This window comes from Silurus meridionalis, chromosome 3 (assembly GCF_014805685.1).
Source record: "Silurus meridionalis isolate SWU-2019-XX chromosome 3, ASM1480568v1, whole genome shotgun sequence".
NCBI classification, from domain to species: Eukaryota; Metazoa; Chordata; class Actinopteri; order Siluriformes; family Siluridae; genus Silurus; species Silurus meridionalis.
Genome location: NC_060886.1, coordinates 27340895 through 27364847, shown reverse-complemented (window position 1 = coordinate 27364847; position 23953 = coordinate 27340895). Strand labels below are relative to the sequence as shown.

The 23953-nt window shown below is 38.3% G+C and overlaps 1 protein-coding gene and 1 non-coding gene across 3 annotated transcripts; both read left to right on the top strand.

Annotated features, from left to right (window-relative positions):
- Positions 1–1997: 1997 nt before the first annotated feature.
- Positions 1998–2071, top strand: trnat-ugu. Its single transcript has one exon. It is a non-coding gene; the product is annotated as a tRNA-Thr (tRNA).
- Positions 2072–9317: 7246 nt separating this feature from the next.
- On the top strand, positions 9318–19044 carry LOC124382962 (little elongation complex subunit 1-like). Of its 2 annotated transcripts, XM_046845341.1 has the most exons (13): positions 9318–9347; positions 11693–11913; positions 12430–12573; positions 13930–13961; positions 14111–14193; positions 14298–14334; positions 15373–15851; positions 16171–16339; positions 17095–17255; positions 17584–17774; positions 18293–18393; positions 18477–18569; positions 18673–19044. In XM_046845341.1, exons 2-13 carry the CDS (start codon positions 11903–11905, stop codon positions 18858–18860), a joined length of 1689 nt encoding a protein of 562 aa, XP_046701297.1. In that variant the 5' UTR covers positions 9318–9347; positions 11693–11902; the 3' UTR covers positions 18861–19044. The 2 variants fall into 2 exon arrangements, with proteins under 2 accessions (XP_046701297.1, XP_046701298.1); XM_046845342.1 differs by lacking the exon at positions 12430–12573.
- Positions 19045–23953: the final 4909 nt, after the last annotated feature.

The following is a 23953-nucleotide window of genomic DNA, read 5'->3' as shown; positions in this document are numbered from 1 at the left end:
GCAGTTTAGAATCATTCTCCCATGCTGCTTTAAAACGAACCACAAAGGCAGACGGCGTTTCTTTAAAACCCTGCTTAGTGTTAGCTGCATGTGAAATGTCACGCTTGGATGCTATTCTGTTATCCAGAAAATCCTTTAGCTCATTATACATTTGCATTACATTGGCGTCGTTTCCCCAAAAAATCTGGTGACGATTCGCGGCCGTGCCCTCGCCTGTAATGGCATCATTAACTCGCGCGAAGGTCGGACATTTTTCTATGATCAACTCCTCTGTAACATCGTCTCCCAAAGTACGCAAAAGAATAGTTCTAAAATCAGGGCCCGTTAACTGTGCATACCGAGTGTGGCTTTTCAAGATCTGTACATATTTTGTGGGGTTAGTTGGAATAGGAAGACTCCTACATATAGTTTCAATATCACTAGCTTTCGCTGGTTTAACATGTATTTCATTTCGCTCTCGTACAAATGCAAAAGCGGGCTGTAAAGATGTAGCAACTGGCAGCGCAGGATAAAGACCAGGGCTAGTAGACGGTGTCGAATTGTATGGTGGAGGCGATTGTTTCTTATTCAAAGAGCATTTAGAAGCATTGACTCTTTCTGGACCTTTGTCCCAGTACTTCTTCATATTTACCCATTTATCATAGGACTCACGCATATAAGTGTAGTCCCAATTCGGATCGCCCCATCCACCGTTCACCATGGAATACGCATTTTCCATATCGCGGGTCTTAAATGACCCATGTCTAGGAAAATTATCTACCTGCGACATGCATTCACTCCATCCTGCCAAATTATCTAAATAAGGATTAGTCTAGTAACCGGCACTATTCCTATACATCCAATCTTTGGGATTTTCTTCCGGCAATGGGCGAGAAACGTTATGACCCATCTCCTTAACACAGAACAAAGAACAGACACACAACACTTAATACACAGACAATACACAGAACACTAGGCACCAGGGGGATCGCAGTCATCAAACAAAAAAAGTAATCCAATCTCTCCAATTGAATCACAAATTTTGTAAGTTAGGAGAAAAAAATAGACTATAGAGCCAAAACAAGATTAAAGTCTTTTCAAAATGTCTGTTTTTCTTTACTTCCTTTTCACTTTTCTCTCACTTTTTTTTTTTTTTTTTTAACAATTAATTTTTCATTTATCTATTTTTTTCGGGCATATAAATTATCGTGGATTCTTTTGGATACTTCAGACAATATCGCCTATATTAGACAGACCGTAAAAAACGTCTTCTAATCTTGCATCTTACATCTAAGGTGAGGAAACCAATGTCGCGACGAAATCATCCCACCAAAGGAAATTATCATTAATTAAACAATTAATGCATAACCAAGACACGAACACATATGCAGCCCCTATTGGCTGGCATACGGGACAATCCCCGCAAACAAGTAAGTATCTTAAAAAACGTACCTTGATGCGTGATTTCCCTTTTTGGATATTGCTGAAAGTATCTCGCTTCTGACACCAAAACTGTATGAACAAAAAACTGAGATCCTCCAGCAATCCTCGACTGGTACCACCTTCTCTTAGAATGAGAGGTAAGTACACTTCAATGCTCTTCTCTGTTCTGGCACCGAGGTGGTGGAATGAACTTCCCTAGATGTCGTACAGCAGAGTCCCTGATTATCTTTAAGCGACGACTGAAGACCTACCTCTTCCCGAAATACCTAAATTAGCACTTTCCAAGTTTTTAGAATTCGAGTTATATTTATATCGAGTTTGTAATCTTGCGTACCAGTGTAGATTTATTCATTACTAGAGATTTAAAGCACTTTTGTACGTTGCTCTGGATAAGGGCGTCTGCTAAATGCCGCAAATGTAAATGTAAATGTAAATCAAGACAAAAATCAAATCTATGCTTCTGCCTTATTAGCTGTTAGCTCGAAAGCATATGTCCATGCAATATTTTTTTTCTAGATCTAATAGCAAAGAATTTCCACTCAACAGCTGGCTGAGTATGTGCCAAGTGGCATTGAGGCGCTGTGGCTTAGTTGGTTAAAGTGCCTTTCTTGTAAACAGGAGATCCTGGGTTTGAATCCCAGCAGTGCCTGGTGCAGTTGTCCTTTGCTGCTTCAGCTTGAGTGCTTTCCAGCTTTTTCTTTATGGCTTGATATTTATCATTGCAAGTGGATAAGATGGTTTCTCTGGGGCACTGAATGGTGAATTGCAGGCTTTGCTCTGACCCTTTAAAAGCTTGATAGTATTTGTTAGCAATGGAAAAAACTGTGCTTTTATACAAACTACGAGCCAGCCATTAAGATGAACAGTTACGAGATATAAAATAAAAGCCCTGTGCAACATAGGGCTCTGTGGCACAATGGCTAGCGCTTTGGACTTCTAGATTCAGTGGTAGAGCTATTCATAGGTTGTGTTTCGAGACCCACCAGAGTTGTTGTGCTTTTCCACTTGTCTCTCTAGTAACTTTAATTGTACACCAGGTAGACTGAAGAGCCAATTTGCATGTGGCATGTCCGTGCTTCTCGTACTAAACCGAAATGCTTTGTTGGATGCGGTTTTCAAAAAAATCTCCTCTTGTTCCACATGGTTCTACTCGTTTGACCAAAACTTTGCTGTACCCTAATCGGATGTTCCAACAAATATTCCTGACACAAAATCATTCCATACTTTGTGTTTACACATCCAAAGCCCACACTAATCTTCTGATTAGCAAAGATTAGGAACATGGGCACAACTGTTTTGTTTATCGGCACAACCATTTATAGACTGCTTGTGTTGATTTAACTGGCAGGCAATGGTACATTTACATTTACATTTGTGGCATTTAGCAGACGCCCTTATCCAGAGCGACAAACAAAAGTGCTTTAAGTCTCTAGTAATGAATAAATCTACACTGGTATTCAAGATTACAAACTTAATATAAATATAACCCTAGAATTCTACAAACTTGGAAAGTGCTAATTTAAGTGTTTCAGGAAGAGGTAGGTCTTCAGTCGTTGCAATGGTAGATTCTGAGGTGTTAGTTACATGATTATGTCTTAAATCCAAAGTGATCAGTCCAATGGTACATTAATTGTTCTAAATGCTTAATGTTGGTTAGTTGCAGCTCCCCTTCGTTATTGCTGTGACCGTGGTACCATGGCTATACAAATTGCAATGAATATCAGCTAAATTGGGTACAACTGCACTGTGATTTCAACACAAAACATTATAGGCCTTTTTGTCAATGAGCCACTGTTGTGGTGGTACAACTCCCTAGCAAGCTAATTTTCTGAGGTTTGTAATAACATGGATATATCTTACAGATTGGACAGTACATTGGTACAGCAGTTGGTCTAAATCAAGTAAAAAATCTTCTTACACTAAAGAAAAACAACAGGCAACAGGGCCTTAATACATTTACAGACAATTCTAAAAAAGAGAAGGCTTTGCTGGCCATGACCACCCGCCACTGCCAAATACCACTGATCAAACAGATGAAACCAGCTGTGAGGACAGTAAAGGTATGGCCAGAGGAGCCATTTCTCCTCTACAGCAACATTTTCAGGATACTGACTGGAACATGTTTGCCTCACACTGGACTTTCACACAGACATGGACATTTACACATTGTCTGTTTTGGACCATATCAACACGTGCATTGACAATGTCACTACTGTCAAACACGTAAAATGCTTTCCTAATAAGAAGCCCTGGATGAACCCTGGGGTCCATCTCCTGTTGAAAGCAAAAGATGCTGCTTTAAAATCTGACAATGCAGAGGACTACAACAGAGTCATGGCCAACCTAAAAAAGTGGTATTACTAGAATCAAACATACATATAAAATCCACATAGAAGAGCACTTCCACAACTCTGTCTCCAGACGCATGTGAAAAGGCATTCAGACCATGACAGACAACAAATCGACACCACAATCTCAACCAACCAGCAGTACCTTCCTGCCGAATGAACTCACCTTTTGGCTCTTTTTGATCAAGGCATAGGACATTTCCTATGCTCACAGTTCACTTTCACTCTTATCATCGGACATCTATTCAGCATTTAGCAGAGTGGATGCACGCAAGGCAGCTGGTCCGGGACGGCATACCGGGACGTGTTCTAAAAGCATGCACTGAACAACTGGCACAGGTTTTCACTGATATTTTCAACCTGTTACTGACCAAAGCCACGGTTCCTCATGCCTAAAGACTACAACCATCACACCAGTGCGTAAGCACTCAGCTGCTGAATGCCTTAATGACTTTCGCCAAGTTGCACTCCCGCCTACTCACCCACCTGAATAAAAACAACACCTACCGTAATTTCCGGACTATAAAGTGCACCCATATATAAGCCACACCCACTGAATTTGACAAAGATTTTTATTTGTAACATAAATAAGTCGCACCTGTCTATAAGCTGCAGGTGTCTAAACTGAAACTGAAACTAATGAACTTTACACAGGCTTTAACAAAAGACACTAAATGCAATATGTTGCGCTTCTATTAGAAGCATAGCGGTATTTTGGGAGTACAGCATGCCACTGCATTCTTCCGGTATTACTGCGTGTGTGGAGACCGAAGATTATGTCCTTATTATTTTCTGATGCTCATTTCTAAGTTTCTTTGACTAACCACTGTTGTCAAGAAAAATAAAAAAGCACGAGTTTTGGAAACCTGTCTGTGCTTATATGATTTCTGTTGCAACTGGAGTTTTAATGAGCTCTCCCTTCACCCAGACTCAACGCGTTACAACGGCTTGTATCTAAACAGTAGCCGACCAAGTAAGTCATTGTTCGCTGTCTTCCTCTTCCTTTCACAACTACAGTGGTACGTTGACCTACGAGTGCATTAATGTACAAGTTTTCCGAGATACAAGCGGTCATTCGGTCGATTTTTTTAGCTTTGTTACGCAATTTAAGATAAGCAAAGAAGAAAAAGTACAAATTTTAAAGTTTAGGGATACAGGAGTGATAGTAAAAACAAGTTTACCCTCCGCCTCCGCTTATCACCTCTAACCCCCCTCCACACACACACACACACACACACACACACACACACACACACACACACACACACACACACCCCACCGGTGTTTTCGTTAGCTCAAGTCGTCTCATCTCCAAGGAAAATACACTATAAAACCTTATTATATCTCTACATACTCTTTCTATTATGTTTTTATACAAGATTTGTTATTTAGAAATGTATTTTCCAATTTATTAACATGAAACATAAAAACGGGGTGTCATTTTGAGGGTTGGAACGGATTAATGCCATTTTAAGTATTTTCAATATGTAAAACTGATTTGATGTGCGAGCAAATTGAGATACGAGCTAGTCCATGGAACAAATTAAACTCGTAGGTCAAGGTACCACAGTATTTCTCTGGGGAGTTTATCTTTTGTCATCGTCATGCGCCACCGGTGGAAGTTTTTCTCCTGGAGCCGTGCAGCTCAGAACACAGGTGAAGTGCGTTTTTTCATTTCCGTTCGGAAATTTAATTGGTCTAATGTTATGTCACTTAGTTTTTTCGCTTGAAGTTTGTGAAACCGGGAAAAACCCAGGAAAAATCCATATATTAGCCGCTTCGTTGTTTAAGCCACCTGGTTCAAAACATGGGAAAAAAGTAGCAGCTTATATTCTGAAAAATACGGTACATCAGAATGCCGTTCATTGACTTTAGCTCTGCGTTTAATACAGTCCTTCCTACTATACTGATCACTAAGCTCAGTGACCTGGTTTTCTGCACCTCCACTTGCAGATGGATTCTGGACTTTCTCACCAACAGACCTCAATCTGTTAGGATGGGCAAACAGATATCCTCAACCCTCATTTTGAACACTGGCATCCCACAGGGCTGTGTTCTGAGCCTACTCCTCTACTCCCTGGATGCCCTTCCGAACGCAACCCTTCCCATTTATCCGGGCTTGGGACCGGCACTAAGGCTTGTGCAACCCTAATGGCTGGGGTTGGTTCCCTGACCAGGGATCGAACCCGGGGTTTTCTAAATTCCATTAATGCCTCACATATCACTATGTCTGGGAAATTTGCAAAGACGGTAGGATTCTCTGGACAGAAGCAGCTAATTCCTATGACTGCTCCAGTTTGACTACAAGTAATACAAAAGTGTGACTATACCTGTTCTAGTCTCAAATCAGATGCCTGTTAATTTGTTAGGAAGAGATGCATTGTGTAAATTAGGGTTACAAATATGGTGCTCACCAGAAGGTGTGTAGGTAGACATAAAAGGTATAAGAAATCAGATAATGATCACTGAGCCAAAAATTTATATCTATTGGTTAGGTCAGATAGGAAGTGATAAGCTTAGAATACCATCTTAGAAAAGACATGGTATGGAGAAATGACAAAACAGAAAGTTGAATTGATCACACAATACATCATCATAGGTAAGACTACCTAGCTGATTGCAAGAAAACTAACTGCAATACATAAAGCAATCTATATGCAGGAAAAAAAAGGCAAGGAGCCTGAAAAGGAGGACTGTTCCAGGAGACCGGGTCTATCTGAGGGTGTTCCGTAGGAGTGTAACAAAACCAGCAGGAAGTGGCCCTACAACGTCATAGCGGCTATTCCAACAGCGATCCTGGTGGAAGACAGGTCTATGTGGTATAATTTGAATCATTGCAAAAGAGTCACTGAAGTATGTACAGGAAAACAAGTGGGGGGACTGCAAGCAGACACAAGTAACTTAAGGAGGAGAATCCAGCATCTGTCTTATTATTAAGGTACAAGGGCTTGAAAGTCTAGCAGGAAAGTGTTGGGTAAAGGAGGCAAGAAAAAATTTAATAAAATACAAAATAGCATGGACATTTACTGCTCTGATTGTGTTTCACAGATATTAGAGTGGAATTCGAGCACTTCAGAGAAGGATAAAGTAGATGATTAAAGAGAGCACTGGCCTAACCTCTCGCCAAAAGTTGGCTCTCTGCGATGTGCAAAGTATCTGAGAGTCAATGTGTGTGCTGGACCAAGAATGTTCAAGATGATGTTATCTTTTAATGCATTTTCATTTAAAGATCACTTTGAATCACATAACTGGATTAGTCATAGGGAAGTGTTGTAGCAAGTATAATATTTTAACATTTACAGAGGTTGAGTCTTTTAATCCTTTCAAGAGTGGAGAGAGAGGTTTGGCCTTGGCCTCCGCTAGAGTGCAGATGCATATTTGGTTGTTGTTTAATGCTCAGTGATTTAATTTGATCACTGGACAATGGTGAAGGGCTGAGGTGTGGATCTGCGGTGCCACATCAGCACCTGTGTTGTGGAGAGCCTTGGCGCACATGGCAAAAGGCACTCGCTCTCTTCCATGGCTCCTTTTATTTATGCTTTAAGCCTAGAGTAATCTCTCACCATAATGACCTGAGACCTGATCAAAAGGTTCAACTGTGTAAGTCACATTTGCTATAAAAAGCATCAGTTCACAGCTGCAGCCGTGCCTCGTTGGGATGCTCCGCCCTTTTGCCATGTGCACCGAATGAGGAGAGCGGCATAAATAAAAGAAGCCATGGAAGACATTGAGTTGGAGAAGGACTAGCGAGTAATGGAAGTGGTCGCTTGCAGTTTCTTTGCAGGAAGCACACCAGCAGTTACAGCGGAGAGTACTATAGCAGTGACAACGGCAGCTCGTACCACGCTCCCCCAGCCCACTAGAGCTCCTACGTACCGAGGCTATACAGACAGGATGGACAACTACCCTCGACACGGTTGTGGCACCGAACGACTCTGATCCAGAGCAGCGCCACTCTTATTCACCTCCGTGGTCAAACCAGTGACAACTAACAGACTGTAAAGCGCACTTTTCCATGTCTTCACTTCTCCCTTTCCCCAATCACTCATGTGCACTGTAAATAAAATACCACAAAACCACTAAAAAACACTCTCCTCATTTATACATAGCTATAGTGTGTGTGTGTGTGTGTGTGTGTGTGTGTGTGTGTGTGTGTGTGTGTATATATATATATATATATATATATATATATATATATATATATATATATATATATATATAGAGAGAGAGAGAGAGAGAGAGAGAGAGAGAGAGAGACGCATTAAAGCATTAAGTATGCCGTTTAGGAAATCATCCTTGAGAGAACTTAATGAAAACTCCAAATATTTTTAATGGATTCTGAATATATTATATGAAATGTAAGAATGTTGAATTAATTCTCAAGATATTGAATGAAACGTGAGAATATTAATTGAATTTTGAATATATTGAATGGTTTCTGAATGTATATACAGTGGTATGAAAAAGTGTTTGCCCCCTTCCTTATTTTTCTTTTTTCTTTTTTTGCATGTTTGACACACTTTAATGTTTCAGATCATCAAACTAATTTAAATATTAGTAAAAGATAACACAAGTAAACACAACATGCAATTTTTAAATGAAGGTTTTTATTATTGAGGGAAAACAAAATCCAAAACTACATGGCCTTGTGTGAAAAAGCGTTTGCCCCCCCGTTAAAACTTTGGTTTATCACACCCGAGTTCGATTTCTCTAGCCAGGCCTGATTACTGCCACACCTGTTGCAATCAAGAAATATCTTACATAGGACCTGCCTGACAAAGTAGACCAAAAGATTCTCAAAAGCTAGACAGCATGCTGAGATCCAAAGAATTCTAAAAACAAATGAGAAAGAAAGTACTTGAGATTTATCAGTCTGGAAAAGGTTATAAAGCCATTTATAAAGCTCTGAGACTCCAGAGAACCACAGTGAGAGCCATTATTTTACAAATTGCAAAAACATGGTGGAGAACCTTCCCAGGAGTGGCCGGCTGACCAAAATTACCCCAAGAGCACTGCGACAACTTATCCAAGAGGTCACAAAAGACCCCACAACAACATCCAAAGAACTGCAGGCATCACTTGCCTCAGTTAAGGTCAGTGTTTATGACTCGGCAAAAATGATCTGCATGGCAGAGTACCAAGACGAAAACCACTGTTGAGCAAAAAGAACATAAAGGCTCATCTCAGTTTTGACAGAAAACATCTCGATGATCTTTAAAACTATTGGGAAAATACTCTGTAGACTGACGAGACAAAAGTTTAACTTTTGTGCTCTGCATGTTGTGTTCACTTCTGTTATCTTTTACTAATATTTAAATTATTTTGATGATCTGAAACATTAAAGTGTGACAAACGTGAAAAAATAAGAAATCAGGGCAAACACTTTATCACACCACTGTATATTTATATATAACAAAATTCGGGAGATTCAGATTCTCGAGTTTTGTGATAAAATGGTAGGAGCTCATTTGCATACACGACTGTTGCATCACAGTATCTTGTACGCATCACACATCTGCTCACATACTAAGTCCCAAGGCACTCAAAGTACAAACACACTACAAAATACATGAGCATGTGAGTTTTTATATACAGTGACTTTATTTTGTGAATTTCAACAAAAAATCATGGCATGTATAAAATGTACCTACAAAGTCAAATATCTGATAAGTTTAAAGTGTTCCATGTTGCTCATAGCTAACACACACACACACACACACACACACACACACACACACACACACACACACTGCTCATGTAACTGTTTCTACTTAGTGCTAGAGTCTACTACTCATAGAACTGTACATGCTCAGTGTTATAGTCTACTGCTCATGTAACAGCACATACTTAGTGTTATGATCTACTGCACATGTAACTGTACATACTCAGTGTTACAATCATGTGCACATGTAACTGTGCATTGTGTTACAGTCTATTGCTCATGTACTGTAACTGTACAAACACATTGTTGTACCAGTTTTACTGTCAGAATAGTTCCAAGTAGTTTTGGCATGTTATGGTTAACCCTATCATTAGGGGCGCTCATAAATGCTTGTGTGCTCAAAAGGGGGGCAGAGAGGAAGTAGTGTGCTGTTAACCTTTTTTGCCTAAACAGAAGATAAACCAACTTCATCCCTGATAAACAGATGATGACTAATTTTTTAACAGAACTGCAGCTGTTTAACATATTTTAAGACATTTATTGTTTGTGATTATCCTCTGAGTATCAGGGAAGAATTTAACTTTTCCCTCTGTTTAGGTGGGGAAGGTTAACTAAAATGTTTTGCAGTAATGCTAGATTGATCCTCGCAACTGAGAACTGAGACCCTCTGTGGTCTGATTGTGAATTCATATCAATGTTGTGTAAACACATGAGTTCAATAATAACAGAATTGGTCAGGAAAGATTGGACATGGAAATATAGAATTAATCCAGACAAAGTGTCGTCTATTGAAAAATGTCAAAATGTGCTTGATGTATGTATCAGGAAGAAAAATGTAAAAGAAAGTATCTGTTGCCACAGAGAATTTTGCCTAACATATGCGCAAGAACACACTCTGAGTATTACCAAACTAGAAGAGCAAAACAAGAAAATGCATGCTAGAGCAGGGGTGGGCAAACTTTTTGACTCACTAAAATTTGAAGGAGGGGCCTGGCCAGGATATATATATATATATATATATATATATATATATATATATATATATATATATATATATATATATATATATATATATTACATTAGAGATTTGGCCTGTAACATGTAGCAAAGCATGAATATGCATGGCTCATTGTACAAATTGTTTTCCAAATGCATTAGTTAAATTAATAATACGTTTTTATTAAATTTCAGTTGAATAAACACAGCAGAAAAACACAAATTCAGTTTCATCAAGTGCCAAAAGGTCAACAACTTGTTGATTCTTTTTTTTTTTTGCCAGTGCATCAATAAACACAGCATAAAAACTCAAGTTCAGTTTCAGTGGGAACAGTGTTGTTGAACTCCTTATTTTGCCAGTTCATCAAAGTCTGGAGTAAGTTTTGTTGTGGCAATTCTCAGGAAAGATCCGAGGTGTTGGTCAGTTAACCTGGATCTGTGAGGGGCTTTTTGATCGGACCTCAGTGAAAAAATATTTTGTTGTCCACTCCGTATTAAACACTTGGCGCTCACTATCCACTTTTCTTTTCTTTGATAAGATAATTTTTTGCAGAAGGGCTCATAAGAGAAGAAGAGAGTAATACACGCGAACAAGGTCAATGTAGCTGAAGTGCGCCATCTTTTGGGTAAACGTGGGCATTACAGGGGAAAGGTAAATTGAACAAGGTTTACCCGTACCTATTTAAATATAATTTAGTCACATTCGGCGGGCCGGATTAATAAAACCAGTTTGCCCATGTCTGTGCTAGAGTATAATCTTTCACTAAGGAGTTAGACCACAAAAAAGCATCAAACAAAGTTGACTTGAAAAACACCACAGTGTCAGATAGCCTATATCCTGGGTTACAGTCATTGTTTTATGCTGAATGAGATTGTGTCGTTTGATGACACTAATAAAGTATAAATTGATCTGACAGATAAGGCAGATGGTGCATGGGGAAAAAAGGTCAGAGTGGAGTAGAATAGGTTGAAGTTCTTCCTTCTGAACCTCCCTTAGTGCAAGTTCAAACAGTCATTAAACCTCATTAAAACTAGCTCAGAGTTTGCCATCAGCACATGTTAATTTTTTGTAATTGAGAAGAGCATTGGCAAAAAAAAATGTCTCTATGACATGTCTCTAATTAAAATCTCTCATCTTAGAATTATAGTCTACTGCTATTTGAACTGTACAAACTCAGTGTTAGTCTATTACACAGTAAATTCATTGGTTGTACTCCAATTATCTGTAACTGTACATACTATTCTATACCTTTTTTATACCTAGAGTACAAGTAAATACTGCATTCCATCACTGTATACTATTTGTTCTACTGGGCGGAGTATCCGACTTCACACATCGCACAATTGACGCAAAATTCACGTCTTTGTGACGCCACAATATGCTTAAAAAGCCCGAACGCAGAGCAGCAGCCCGCAGACTACACCGAACAATTCAAGCAACCAGCCGCGATTTCATCTTTCAACTTCAGAAGAAATGCACCATCGGTACATCACTTTACACTTTACTTTTTTATCTATTTCGACAACAATACAAGTTTAAATTCACGAATCTGATCTTGAGTTGAATTAATTTCATTAATGAGCGCGCGCTTGTCACGTGTTCACCCAGAACATCCGGGAAGCATGAAAATGAACATCTAGAACATCTAGCATAAAAATGTTTAGCTTAAAAAAAAACGACCTAAATCTTAATGTCATTTAAACTCGGTAATTACGAATTAAAATTACCTTTAATGGCTGTAAGCAAAAGGATCACTCCAGTGAGTCTTACAGGCAAAATCCAAACGTCACAGAGGAGCTAAGCTGCGTGCGCCACGAACCCAAAGCCACGCCCCCTTTGTCATGGCAACGTGTACACAAATCCTCTTTTTTCTGCCAATAGTCACCTTGAGCAGAATCTTAAACAGACAAAACAATTGGAGAAAACACGTATTGTTATAAAAAAATAATAAAACAACCATTTTAATAAATTGTGATTAAAACTGTTCTCCCTTTCCGCAGATTCAAAAAATTCCCTAAAAGGAAAAACCAGAAAAGACAGACAAAAATGCACAAGTCAAGCTTGAGCCAGCAGGCTCTTCAGGAAACTTCTTGTGATTTCCCGAAAACACTGCATTTTGATATTATCAACGTACACAGAGAATTGTATGATAGATGCTCTACATAACTACATATATACGTATATATATATATATATATATATATATATATATATATATATATATATATATATATATATATATATACAAACACTCACACACACACACACCACACACACATTTATGAAAACTGTATTTACCTCAATTCATGTTGAGTATGAACTGTAATTAACTTGCTGCATGAGCTTTAGAATATCCTCATTATGTCCCCCATAATGAGTGTCCCCACTTTTTGTATTATGTCATAATTTATGCATCTACATATGGAAGACATAATTGCAAATACCTAATAATTGCAAATTACAGTTCCTTTTGAATATTGTCTGGAATATCCTTTATTTATATATACAGTGGAACCTCGGGTTACGAACGCCCCGGCATACGTATAATTCAGGTTACGAATCGCAGTTCATCAAAATTTTTGCCCCTGGTTACGAACAATATATCGGGATACGAACGTCGCTCACCAAAAAATCGCAGGCAGGTTGGTTGTTTTTGCTCTATCCACGCAGCTCGTCACATCAGTTAGCGTCCTGTGTCCCTAGCGAGAGCATCGTGTTACTTATCCGCTTGAACTTTTCCCGGCAGCAGCGTAACAACTCGTTAGTTGATGCTCGTGGAATGATGAGATGGACAACATTAGCCGATGCATAACCACTTTACTTGTTTTTATGAAGATAGATTAGCAGGGTTACAGTCTTTTCCGAAGTACAATACCCATAATGAATTTCACTCTGGACTTCAATACCAACTGATAGTAGCCTTAAAGAAACAGCTCTCATTTTCCTCTAATGCAACAATTGTCTCAGCGTTCGTGTTAATAACACTGTCTTTAATATTCTATAATATAATATATAATAATATATAATAATATAATATAATAAGATTCTCCTTCAAACAATAACTCTCCCTCCTCCCCCTTCTACGAACGTCGTCTCCTGCAGCGAGTCTTCTCAAAGGGAAAGTACCCGGTAAAGATGTTTTCCTCTTTGTGTGTTTTTATGTGGTATGATTTTAATATAACATGTTAAAAGTAAATAATATTAGTGAATATTGGCTTTATTTTTATTTAAGTAATATTTTGGTTGTCCAGAACGAATTACCAAGTTTCTGTTCATTATTATGGGGAAATTTGTCTCGGGATACGAACTTTTCAGGTTACGAATAAAGTACCGAACGAATTAAATTCGTAACCCGAGGTTCCACTGTATATATATATATATATATATATATATATATATATATATATATATATATATATATATATATATATATATGACATGTTAATATTGTGGGGGCTGGTTTTAATGTTCTATCTAAATATTTCTTTTCTTTTCCGCAGAAATGGTGAAAACCAGCTATTGGAACTTAAAGGTGTGTTTTAGTTTTGATGTTTCTGCCTTCAGTGTGTAAAACAATACAAGTGCATTATGGCTGCATGATACAGTTCTATCAAATAAACATAAAATGTGATTGGTGTGATCTGAGCACCATTTCATTTTATTTTGTTAATTATTTTTTAGAAACAGACACCAGACAGAACCTAGAAATCCGAGGCATGGAGGGCAAAGTCAGTAGCCTCGAGAAACGCATGCGCTTAATTGAGGTACTTTTTTACTTATTAAAAATGCAGACATTATGCAGACTAAATAAATCTAAATGCACTTGTGCTGGATTTGTCAGTTGATCTTTGTATATGTACCTCAACAGGAAGAATTCTTCAAACGGGAGAAACAAATAAGCAAAGGTAATACTGAAATCTCTTTCAGTTTCTCTATACAGGTTTCAAAACCGCCCACGATAGACGAAAAACCGCGATAAACCCCCAAAATGCTATTTTATGTATACAGTACTGTACTGTATTAACATTGTACTACATTTTATAATTAATAATTATATTTTTAGTAATAAATTTCATTATTTTAACATGGAACTCCATAAAAACAATTCCCTATAAGGTTTTTGGTCTATTGTGCTATCCACCAGAGACCGGGAAAATCAGTGAAACAAATTAGTTATATAGCAAATACAATTCCACGATAAACCGGGAGCATGAGATTTGAACCGCGGTAAAGCGGGGGATTAGTGTATTTTGATTTGTAAAAAATTAGTTATTATCATTACAGAGAAAAGTGTTTCTCCATGCAGACAAAATGAGTGTTTCTGTGACCATTTTTATAAAAAAATATATAAATAAATATAAAAGAGACAAAGTTAAAACATTTAATGCAACACACATTTATTCACGACGTCCTTTATTCACTCAGATATAAAAAATAAATAAATAAACTCCACCGAATACTGATGCGGCAAGTTTTAAATCCAGAATCAATATCCGCTATGATGCACACACCTGGCAATTAAAACCGTCCGTGTGAAAACATTTCTGTTCTGTTTAGTGTCCTGATGACTTGATGGTGTTATTTAAAACATAATAATTACTTTTTAAATATTTACAAGAATATTTAGTCTTCATGTTCTATGTTCAGTAGTTTCACAAATAAAAAACGCATAAAGCATTCAAATATATGCCCATGTTGATTAGAGTATTAAAAAGTTGAAAATGTGCGATTAAGTTAAATATTTTAACTGATTGACAGCCATAATCAAAATTTACCTCAAATACAAACACACACAAAAAAAAAATTATTATTAGATCTAAAAATATAACTCAAGATGAACAGAAATGATAAGATTATAGGCTATATTCATTATGCAGAAATAAAACATGCAGCAATGCAAAATATTTTTTTTTATTGTACTTGTTTTCTTTATATTCATGCAGGCCTTCAAAATAAAGCAAATACTCTGTCTCATCTGACGACCAACACTTCAGCATCACAAGGGGTAGCCTTTGTTATTTTGAAGTCTGTTCCAGAAACCCTGCCCTCCATACAGGAAAGCTCTGATCAGAGGCCCAAAAATCTCATCTCAGAAAATCAAACCATCAAAACCTCTGCCCCAGCTTTCACCAAGACAAGCCTGACAAAAAAGAGAACTGGATCAGACATGCCACCACCCACAAATGCCAAAAGGCTTCAACTTGATGCTGCTTCATCTGCTTCATCTGAGTGTTGTGTTTGTTGTGCAAACACAACAATCAGACCCAGAGCCCAAATCTCCAGTGCATTAGAAACACTGCAAAAGTCCTGTTCTGATGTGTTACCTACAAACAGGATTGATGCACTTTGTAAAGGAGCATGTGAACTTCCTGTTCTGACAGATGAAGAGAATTCTGTCATTTCTGAGTTTTGTGTGAACAAGGTAAGTTATTATTTTCTGTTCAATTTATTTTGCATGCAGTTCAAACCTCTTTATTCATTAGCTGTGGATTGTGGAGTTTTTTCATTTTTAAAAGTCAATCCATAATGCATTGGTCCTGATGTTTTTAAATTGAACAGTAGATATGATGTGCCATGTAAAATGTTTACTCCAGGTTTTGGTTTATGCAATGTCTGGTAGTTTTCCCAAACCTAATCTACAGTCAAGTTTTAGATTCCTAATATTTGCTTTGAATACATGATTTGAATACATGTTTGATTTAGTTGGATTTTGGATGATCATTTTTTTCCGTCTCATTTAGTCTTCAGCAGAGATGTTTCTCTCTTTAATTTTGGACTTGATCAAGGCAGAGAAAGAGTCTACAGTACATGACCTCCTGCAGTCTTACTGTAGGGTTTATGTGGGCTTGTGTCAGCAGAGGGCAGACTCTCATAAAGCACATGCCCTCGCCTACAGACTTCTTAAAGAAGGTGAGATTATATTGCCATTTCATTACATAGCTACTAAAAATGATTCGGACAATGATACAAAGAATCCAACTGTGTCTTGTTTTTGGTTATGTTCAATAGATATAAAAAGTGTACATACCCTTATGAAATTGTAGGTTTTTGAAAGATTAAGACTAAAATAAGAACATAAATGTCAGATTGTTACATTAACAAAAATCCAGCAGAGAAAAATTAATATGTCATGATTTGGAACATTTTAAATAAAAACAACTACCCAGAAATCCGCACACTGCTCCCAACTAACACTTCGTGGAAGCACCTTTTGCCTTTATTACAGCTTTAAGTCTTTTTGAATACATCACACATAAATATGAATAACTTCACACATCTAGACCGTGGAATTGTATCACACTCTTCTTTGCAAAAAAGTTCAAGCTGCTTTAAATTGTGAGGTGATCTCCTGTGTATGGCTCTTTTTAGGTCATTTTATTGATTTTGATGGGATTGAGGTCTAAGCTCTGGTTGTGCCATTCCATGACTTTGATTATCCTTGTCTGAAGCCTTGAATCTGTTGATTTTGATGTGTGCTTTGGGTCATTGTCATGTTTAAATGTAAAATTGTTAGAAGCTTTATCTCAGAGGACAGAATGTTATGTTGTTGTTACTGTCCTATATTTGAAAAACCTGCAACTTCATAATGGTGTGTCAACTTTTTATATCCACTGTATTTCTTTCCATCCAGTGTATGTATGTTCTAATATTTTGTTGCTTTGCAGACTTTCCTGAAGCCCCCAAACTGATTATGGTCATGGTGACAGCATGGCCATGTATTTTCTCCCATGACAGCGCTTTATGCAGAGCTATTCATATAGTGAGCAAAATGAAGGCAGATGGAAACATATTAGACTTGCTCAGCAAGTATATGTACTGGGATGAGGTAAGTAGCTGATTCTCAGTGTTCCTCTTAGTTTCATTGTTTATCACTATCAGGCCAGAACAGTTATGGTAATCGTCATAATTATTGATTTTCAATTGTCAGTGTAATATAGTGGGACAATTTCCATCATCCATTCATGTTGATTATTAGTTATTAGTTATTTCTTTATAGTTCAAGCAAAAAGTGTTAAAGGACATCACTATTTTAGGCTTTTTATTAGTGGAAGTAAACATTGTACCTAAAATTGTCACCTTTCAGTTATCACCACATTATTGTAAACATCATTTTACTGAACTGGTTATTAAAGAAAATATCTATTTTCTGCCAGGACCCTCCAGGAAACATCTACAATATGATTGTTTGCACACTGAAGGATCTTTTTGAAGACCACAGTCTAAGGTTCCAGAAGAGCAGCTGGTATGGTTATGATCTCTGTGATGCTGCCTGGAACTACATCTTCAGCGTAGATCTTCTGTGTGCACAACTGGGCTGGCCATGGACTCTTAACAATATTATACGGTATTGAACGCATATTTAATTCTCAGCTTTCTAGTTTTCAAACTACTTGAATCTAAAAGGTCATACATTATTTATTATTTTTCTATAACATCAACACTGAGAGTATTTCAGTTGCAAAGTTTATATTTAGGCAGACATTTTTGTATTAAATATTTTATGCAATAAGAACTCTTGGGGTAAAATTGGGTAAATGTTGATATAGTGATGGCTTCTGTGAGGAAATGTTTATTTAGCATTTTTTAAAGAAGTTTCCGGGATTAATGCTCAGACAGTCAGAGCTACTGAAAGTGTGTAAATTTAGCTATACGTTTTTCACTATCGGTGTGACTTTATGACTAAATTCTTATGCCTGAGGTTTTACATTATGGGGCCAATAATCTAGTGGTTGTATAAAATATTGCAAATTTTCCAGTCTTTGTTGCATAAACTTACAATATATCATAAAACCACAATGGCTGGTCTATCACCATTACAAAGACACTCCAACATATCCAATTCCTCTCTTTTTTATTTACTAGAATGGACCTTTGGCTGATCCTGAACACTTGGCTAAGGAAAACAAGATCTGGGCAAACACCATTCCGAGGCATCTGTTTAGGAGCAGTGTTCAGGCTACTTGGTAAGTTTACTTTAAATCCTGTATCTCACATAATTTCCAGATTCTTCAGTTTTTCACTCATGTTCTTTTTCCAACTAAAACAGGGCGACTTGGAAAACAAGGACTTAAGGAGAACATGTTAGTTGAAAATCTTGCAAAAAACATGATTGAGTTTGGAAATCAAAACCTCTCAAAAGGTATCATTAAAACAAATAAACATGTTCTTTATCTAGCTTTATTTTTGGTTCTTTATTAACCACATCAAGGAAAGTCCTAATATTTTATGTATTTTGTATGCAGGTATGTCCTGGGAAGTGCAGCTCTCTGTGATCTATGCCATTCATGATCTGTCAGCCAGCAACCCTGAAGAAGCACTGAAGGCTTTGATATCATGGCAGCAAAAAATCAGGCAGCCCGTTCCCCCAGCTGTCACTATGTGCCTTAAGAAAATCGGCCTTCTTTGTCATCAGATAAGGCCAAAAATCTAAAATCACTATAGTGGTTTATCTTTTAAACTACTTAAATAAATAAAATTCACCTGTGGAGAACCTCACCTGGACTTGCAAAGCTACCAGCATTGTGGACCCTTTACATACACTTTCACCATTTTTATCTTGCAAATGATACCAAAGCATTAGGGCACTCATGGCCAGACTGTGTAATAATAATCCCCACCCCAAAGTACATAGCGACTGTCAGATGAGGAATATTGTTCCCTTTTTCTGTGTACTGTTCCAACTGTATATAGTTAAAATGAAAATAAATCCATTTGACTTTAATGACTATTTTTTTCTGGTACATCTTCACCTAAATGTATTAGATATTGTTGCATGACATAGAGCAAAGCAGTCAACATCTATTTCTGCATATGTGTGGTAAGGTTGTTGTCAGGGATCCACCTGCCATGCCCCCTTTTGTGGCTCTCATGCCCCCCGCTCTCCCTAGAGCTCCAGGCTTAACCACGCACACCTGGGGCTCGTTGTCTCTCATGCCTCCACTCTCTCTGGAGCCCCAGGCTTAACTATTCACACCTGGGACTCATCATCACTCCACCCCACTCCTACATAAACCCCTCATTCCCACTCACTCCCCGTTCGTTATTGTATGTGTTGGACCTGACGTGCGGTCTATGTTTTCGTGTTTCGGTTTTTACACAGGACTCTATTTATCCGTTCCATTCGGACTCCACAACTTCTCCCAAAGCGCACCTTGGACTCTCTCAACCGAAGGACTGCCGTGTGCGTGTGCGCGTGCGCGCGTGTGTGTGTGCGTGTGTGTGTGCGTGCGTGTGTGCTCATGTGTATCTCTGTCCCTCACACTTGTAATTAAAACCCGAGTGAGCTGTACTCCGGCTTCCGCCTTCTGTTTCGCTCGCACCCTGACAGTTGTGATGTAATAATTAGAAAGCTGGTATGCTCTGAACACACAGTTAATCATTGAACTTTAATAGTTACACTTTTACCCATACAAAAACACTGCATGTCTCTTGGACAGCTAGCATGAACCGAAAAGCGTTATTTGCATAACATATTGACAGGTAATTATGACCAATTAGAGCAAGCATACATAGACTCATCACAGTTTGTGTGTGACCTTAATTGTGCAAAGGGGATTGTCCTTCCGAGAGAACCCTTGGGCTCTGAGCCACCACTTAAGGGGTTTTATATACAGGAGGCCAAATGGAATGACATTGGACGTTGCTGCCATGAACCCAAGCAGTCTCTGGAACTGCCTGACAGTGAGTGACTGCCATTCTCTGACCTTCCTGACCATCGTAAGGATGGATGCAATGTTGGTGCTGGACAACGCATAGTTGTCAAATCCCATATGACGCCATGCTAGGTGGTTCTCCGTGATGGAAAAGCACACTCTTCCGAGCATTTAGCCGAAACCCCAACTCCTTCATGTGAGAGAGACATCTCAATGCCAGACCGCTAACTGCTCCGATTGAGCTAATATCAACCAATCGTTGATATAATTAAGGATACGGATGTCTTTGTGAAGGTGCGGGTTGACAAGGCAAGGCCGAACCGAAGGACCTGATATTAGTACGCTTTGACCTCAAAAGCCAACCTCAGTGGGAGAGAGCTTGTTGAACCGGGGCGGGGCGAGACCTGAACTGAATCGCATAGCCGTGCTCTACAGTGTCAGCCACTTGCTCCTGCACATACACAACCAATGTTGCCGAAGGAAGGAAGGAAGGAAGGAAGGAAAGAAGAAAGGAAGGTAGGTAGGTAGGTAGGTAGGTAGACAAAATTTTAATAAAATAAAAATTATTAAACAGCTCCTTGGTCAAGACAGGTGTTTCTAAATATTTCACATCCCCTCCGTCCCCCCTGGGATTTACGCCCATGAATTAGTGATGTCCGGTTCGTGAACGAATCGTTTATTTGAACTGGTTCTTTTTAGTGATCCGGTTCACCAAATGGGACTGAATCGTTCGAAACAGTTCGCGTTTCAAATCAGCACTAATCAACAAAATTACTCAAGTTACTCACTTTTGAATGTGTATGACCGTCTATCCGACTCAAAATAAATCAATATCCCTGAGAATGGGGTTCTTTTCTAGTTTCTCCAACAGTACACACATTAAACTGAAACATGCTGCTGAACAAGTGATCACCACTGAGCATGCGGCATACCTGCCGATTCCGAGCAGCACACATACTGCTGTTCTCGAGTCACCAGTACTGTATCAAGAACCGCTTCCTTCGGACAAGTCCGACATACTACTGATACCAACGAATTGTTGATACTGAGCATGGGCGACCTACCGAGCAGTACCTGTGCTGTCTGACATTAACACACACACACACACACACACACACACACACACACACACACTCTTTTTGGACTCCGAATCAGATGCGTTCGACATACTGTAAAGGCTGGTGATGAGCTGCTGATATATGAGCACAGGTGAACTGAGGACTTAAATGAAAAGTAAGTTTATTTACTAACAACAACGTTTTGCACATCAGTGCCTGTATTGGGTGATTTAGTGCAAAACGTAAATGTAAGTAAATTTCTAAGATGATGATGATGATTTAATTTAAACAGATAAGCTATATGCCCTCATGCAATAGACATGACTTTATTTAAATGTGTTTAATGTGTATGTTCATCCACTAAGATGATACAGTGGAACCTCGGGTTACGAACGCCCCGGCATACGTATAATTCAGGTTACGAATCGCAGTTCATCAAAATTTTTGCCCCTGGTTACGAACAATATATCGGGATACGAACGTCGCCACCAAAAATCGCAGGCAAGTTGGTTGTTTTGCTCTATCCACGCAGCTCGTCACATCAGTTAGCGTCCTGTGTCCCTAGCGAGAGCATCGTGTTACTTATCCGCTTGAACTTTTCCCGGCAGCAGCGTAACAACTCGTTAGTTGATGCTCGTGAAATGATGAGATGGACAACATTAGCCGATGCATAACCACTTTACTTGTTTTTATGAAGATAGATTAGCAGGGTTACAGTCTTTTCCGAAGTACAATACCCATAATGAATTTCACTCTGGACTTCAATACCAACTGATAGTAGCCTTAAAGAAACAGCTCTCATTTTCCTCTAATGCAACAATTGTCTCAGCGTTCGTGTTAATAACACTGTCTTTAATATTCTATAATATAATATATAATAATATATAAATAATATAATATAATAAGATTCTCCTTCCAAACAATAACTCTCCTCCTCCCCTTCTACGAACGCCGCCTCCTGCAGCGAGTCTTCTCAAAGGAAACTACCGGTAAAGATGTTTTCCTCTTTGTATGTTTTTATGTGGTATGATTTTAATATAACATGTTAAAAGTAAATAATATTAGTGAATATTGGCTTTATTTTTATTTAAGTAATATTTTTGGTTGTCCAGAACGAATTACCGAAGTTGCTGTTCATTATTATGGGGAAATTTGTCTCGGGATACGAACTTTTCAGGTTACGAATAAAGTACGGAACGAATTAAATTGGTAACCCGAGGTTCCACTGTATTTGGATATGCATGAAGTCATGACGTAAGGACGTAAAAGAACTGGTGAACCGTTTTTTGAACCGGTTCTTTGAAATGAACTGTCCGAAAGAACTGATTCGCAAAAAAGAATCGGACTTCCCATCACTACCATGAATATAACTAAAAGACAAATGGACGAAAAAGTTTTAATATTATTGGAATTTAACAAACAGCAAGTCCTGACAGTGCCACAAGAGGGCAGTGTGAGACTGACAGTTAAGGACGTGGCCCGTGTTCAAATTCACCTGTTTCTATAACCAGCTAAGAGGTGGGAAGTAGTGAAGTACAAATACTTTGTTACTGTACTTAAGTAGATTTTTCTGGTATCAGTACTTTACTCCACTATTTATTTTTTAGACAACTTTTTACTTTTACTCGTTACATTTTTACACAAATATCTGTACTTTTTACTTTTTACATTTTCAAAACCCACTCGTTACTTTAGTTTTAATCCATTAATTTGGTCAAATCGATATTTTTTATTTTCACTGTGTGCTGATTTCAGCCGAACAACCGATTTCCTGTTACTGCGCGTCTCTTTCAATCCGCTGGTGTATAAAGTCCTGACTGTCATTTACCACAGATCTAGATTAGTTTACGAAGCTAAGAGCTAAGAATGAGCAGGCAGAAGGCAATAAGAAGTTTGGGGTTAACGTGGAAGAGACAGAGGGAGTCAGTGATGTAAACAAATTATTGTAAACGGCACTAAATTTTATTAATGTTATTAATCAATTCAGCACGCATTTCTGTTTTTACCATGTTTATAAAAAGTATAAATACATGAATAAATAACTAAATATAAAAGAGGCGAAATTAAAACCTTCGGCAAAAAATACATTTATCCACGACGTCCCTTCTTTACTTGGATATAAAATAAATAAATAAACTCCAAATAAAAATAATTTTAATCAGTAAACTTTTGTTTTATTTTTGCGCCAAGTCTCAAATCAAACACCAAATCCGCTATGTTTTACACAATTACACAGGCCACACTGGACTCTCACACAGACATGGACATTTACACATCATCTGTTTTAGACCATATTAACTCATGCATTGACAATGTCACTACAGTCAAACATATGAAATGCTTTCCTAATCAGAAGCCGTGGAACTCTAAAGTCCGTCTCCTGTTGAAAGCAAGAGATGCTGCCTTTAAATCTGGCAGTGCAGAGGACTACAACAGAGCCAGGGCCAACCTGAAAAGAGGCATCAGGAAAGCAAAACTCATATTCAAACTCCACATAGAAGAGCACTTCCACAACTCTGACCCCAGGCGCATGTGGAAAGGCATCCAGTCAATCACAGACTACAAACCTACAGCTCAACCAACCAGCAGTGCATTCCAACCGGATGAACTCAATCACTTTTTTTGCTAATTTTCACCAAAACACAGGACATTTCACAACAACCACGGACTCTTCTACTGCTTACAGCCCACTTTCACTCTCAACAACGGACGTCTCTTTAGTGTTTAGCAGAGTGGATGCACGCAAGGCAGCTGGCCCTGACGGCATACCGGGACGTGTTTTAAGAGCATGCGCTGGACAACTGGCACAGGTT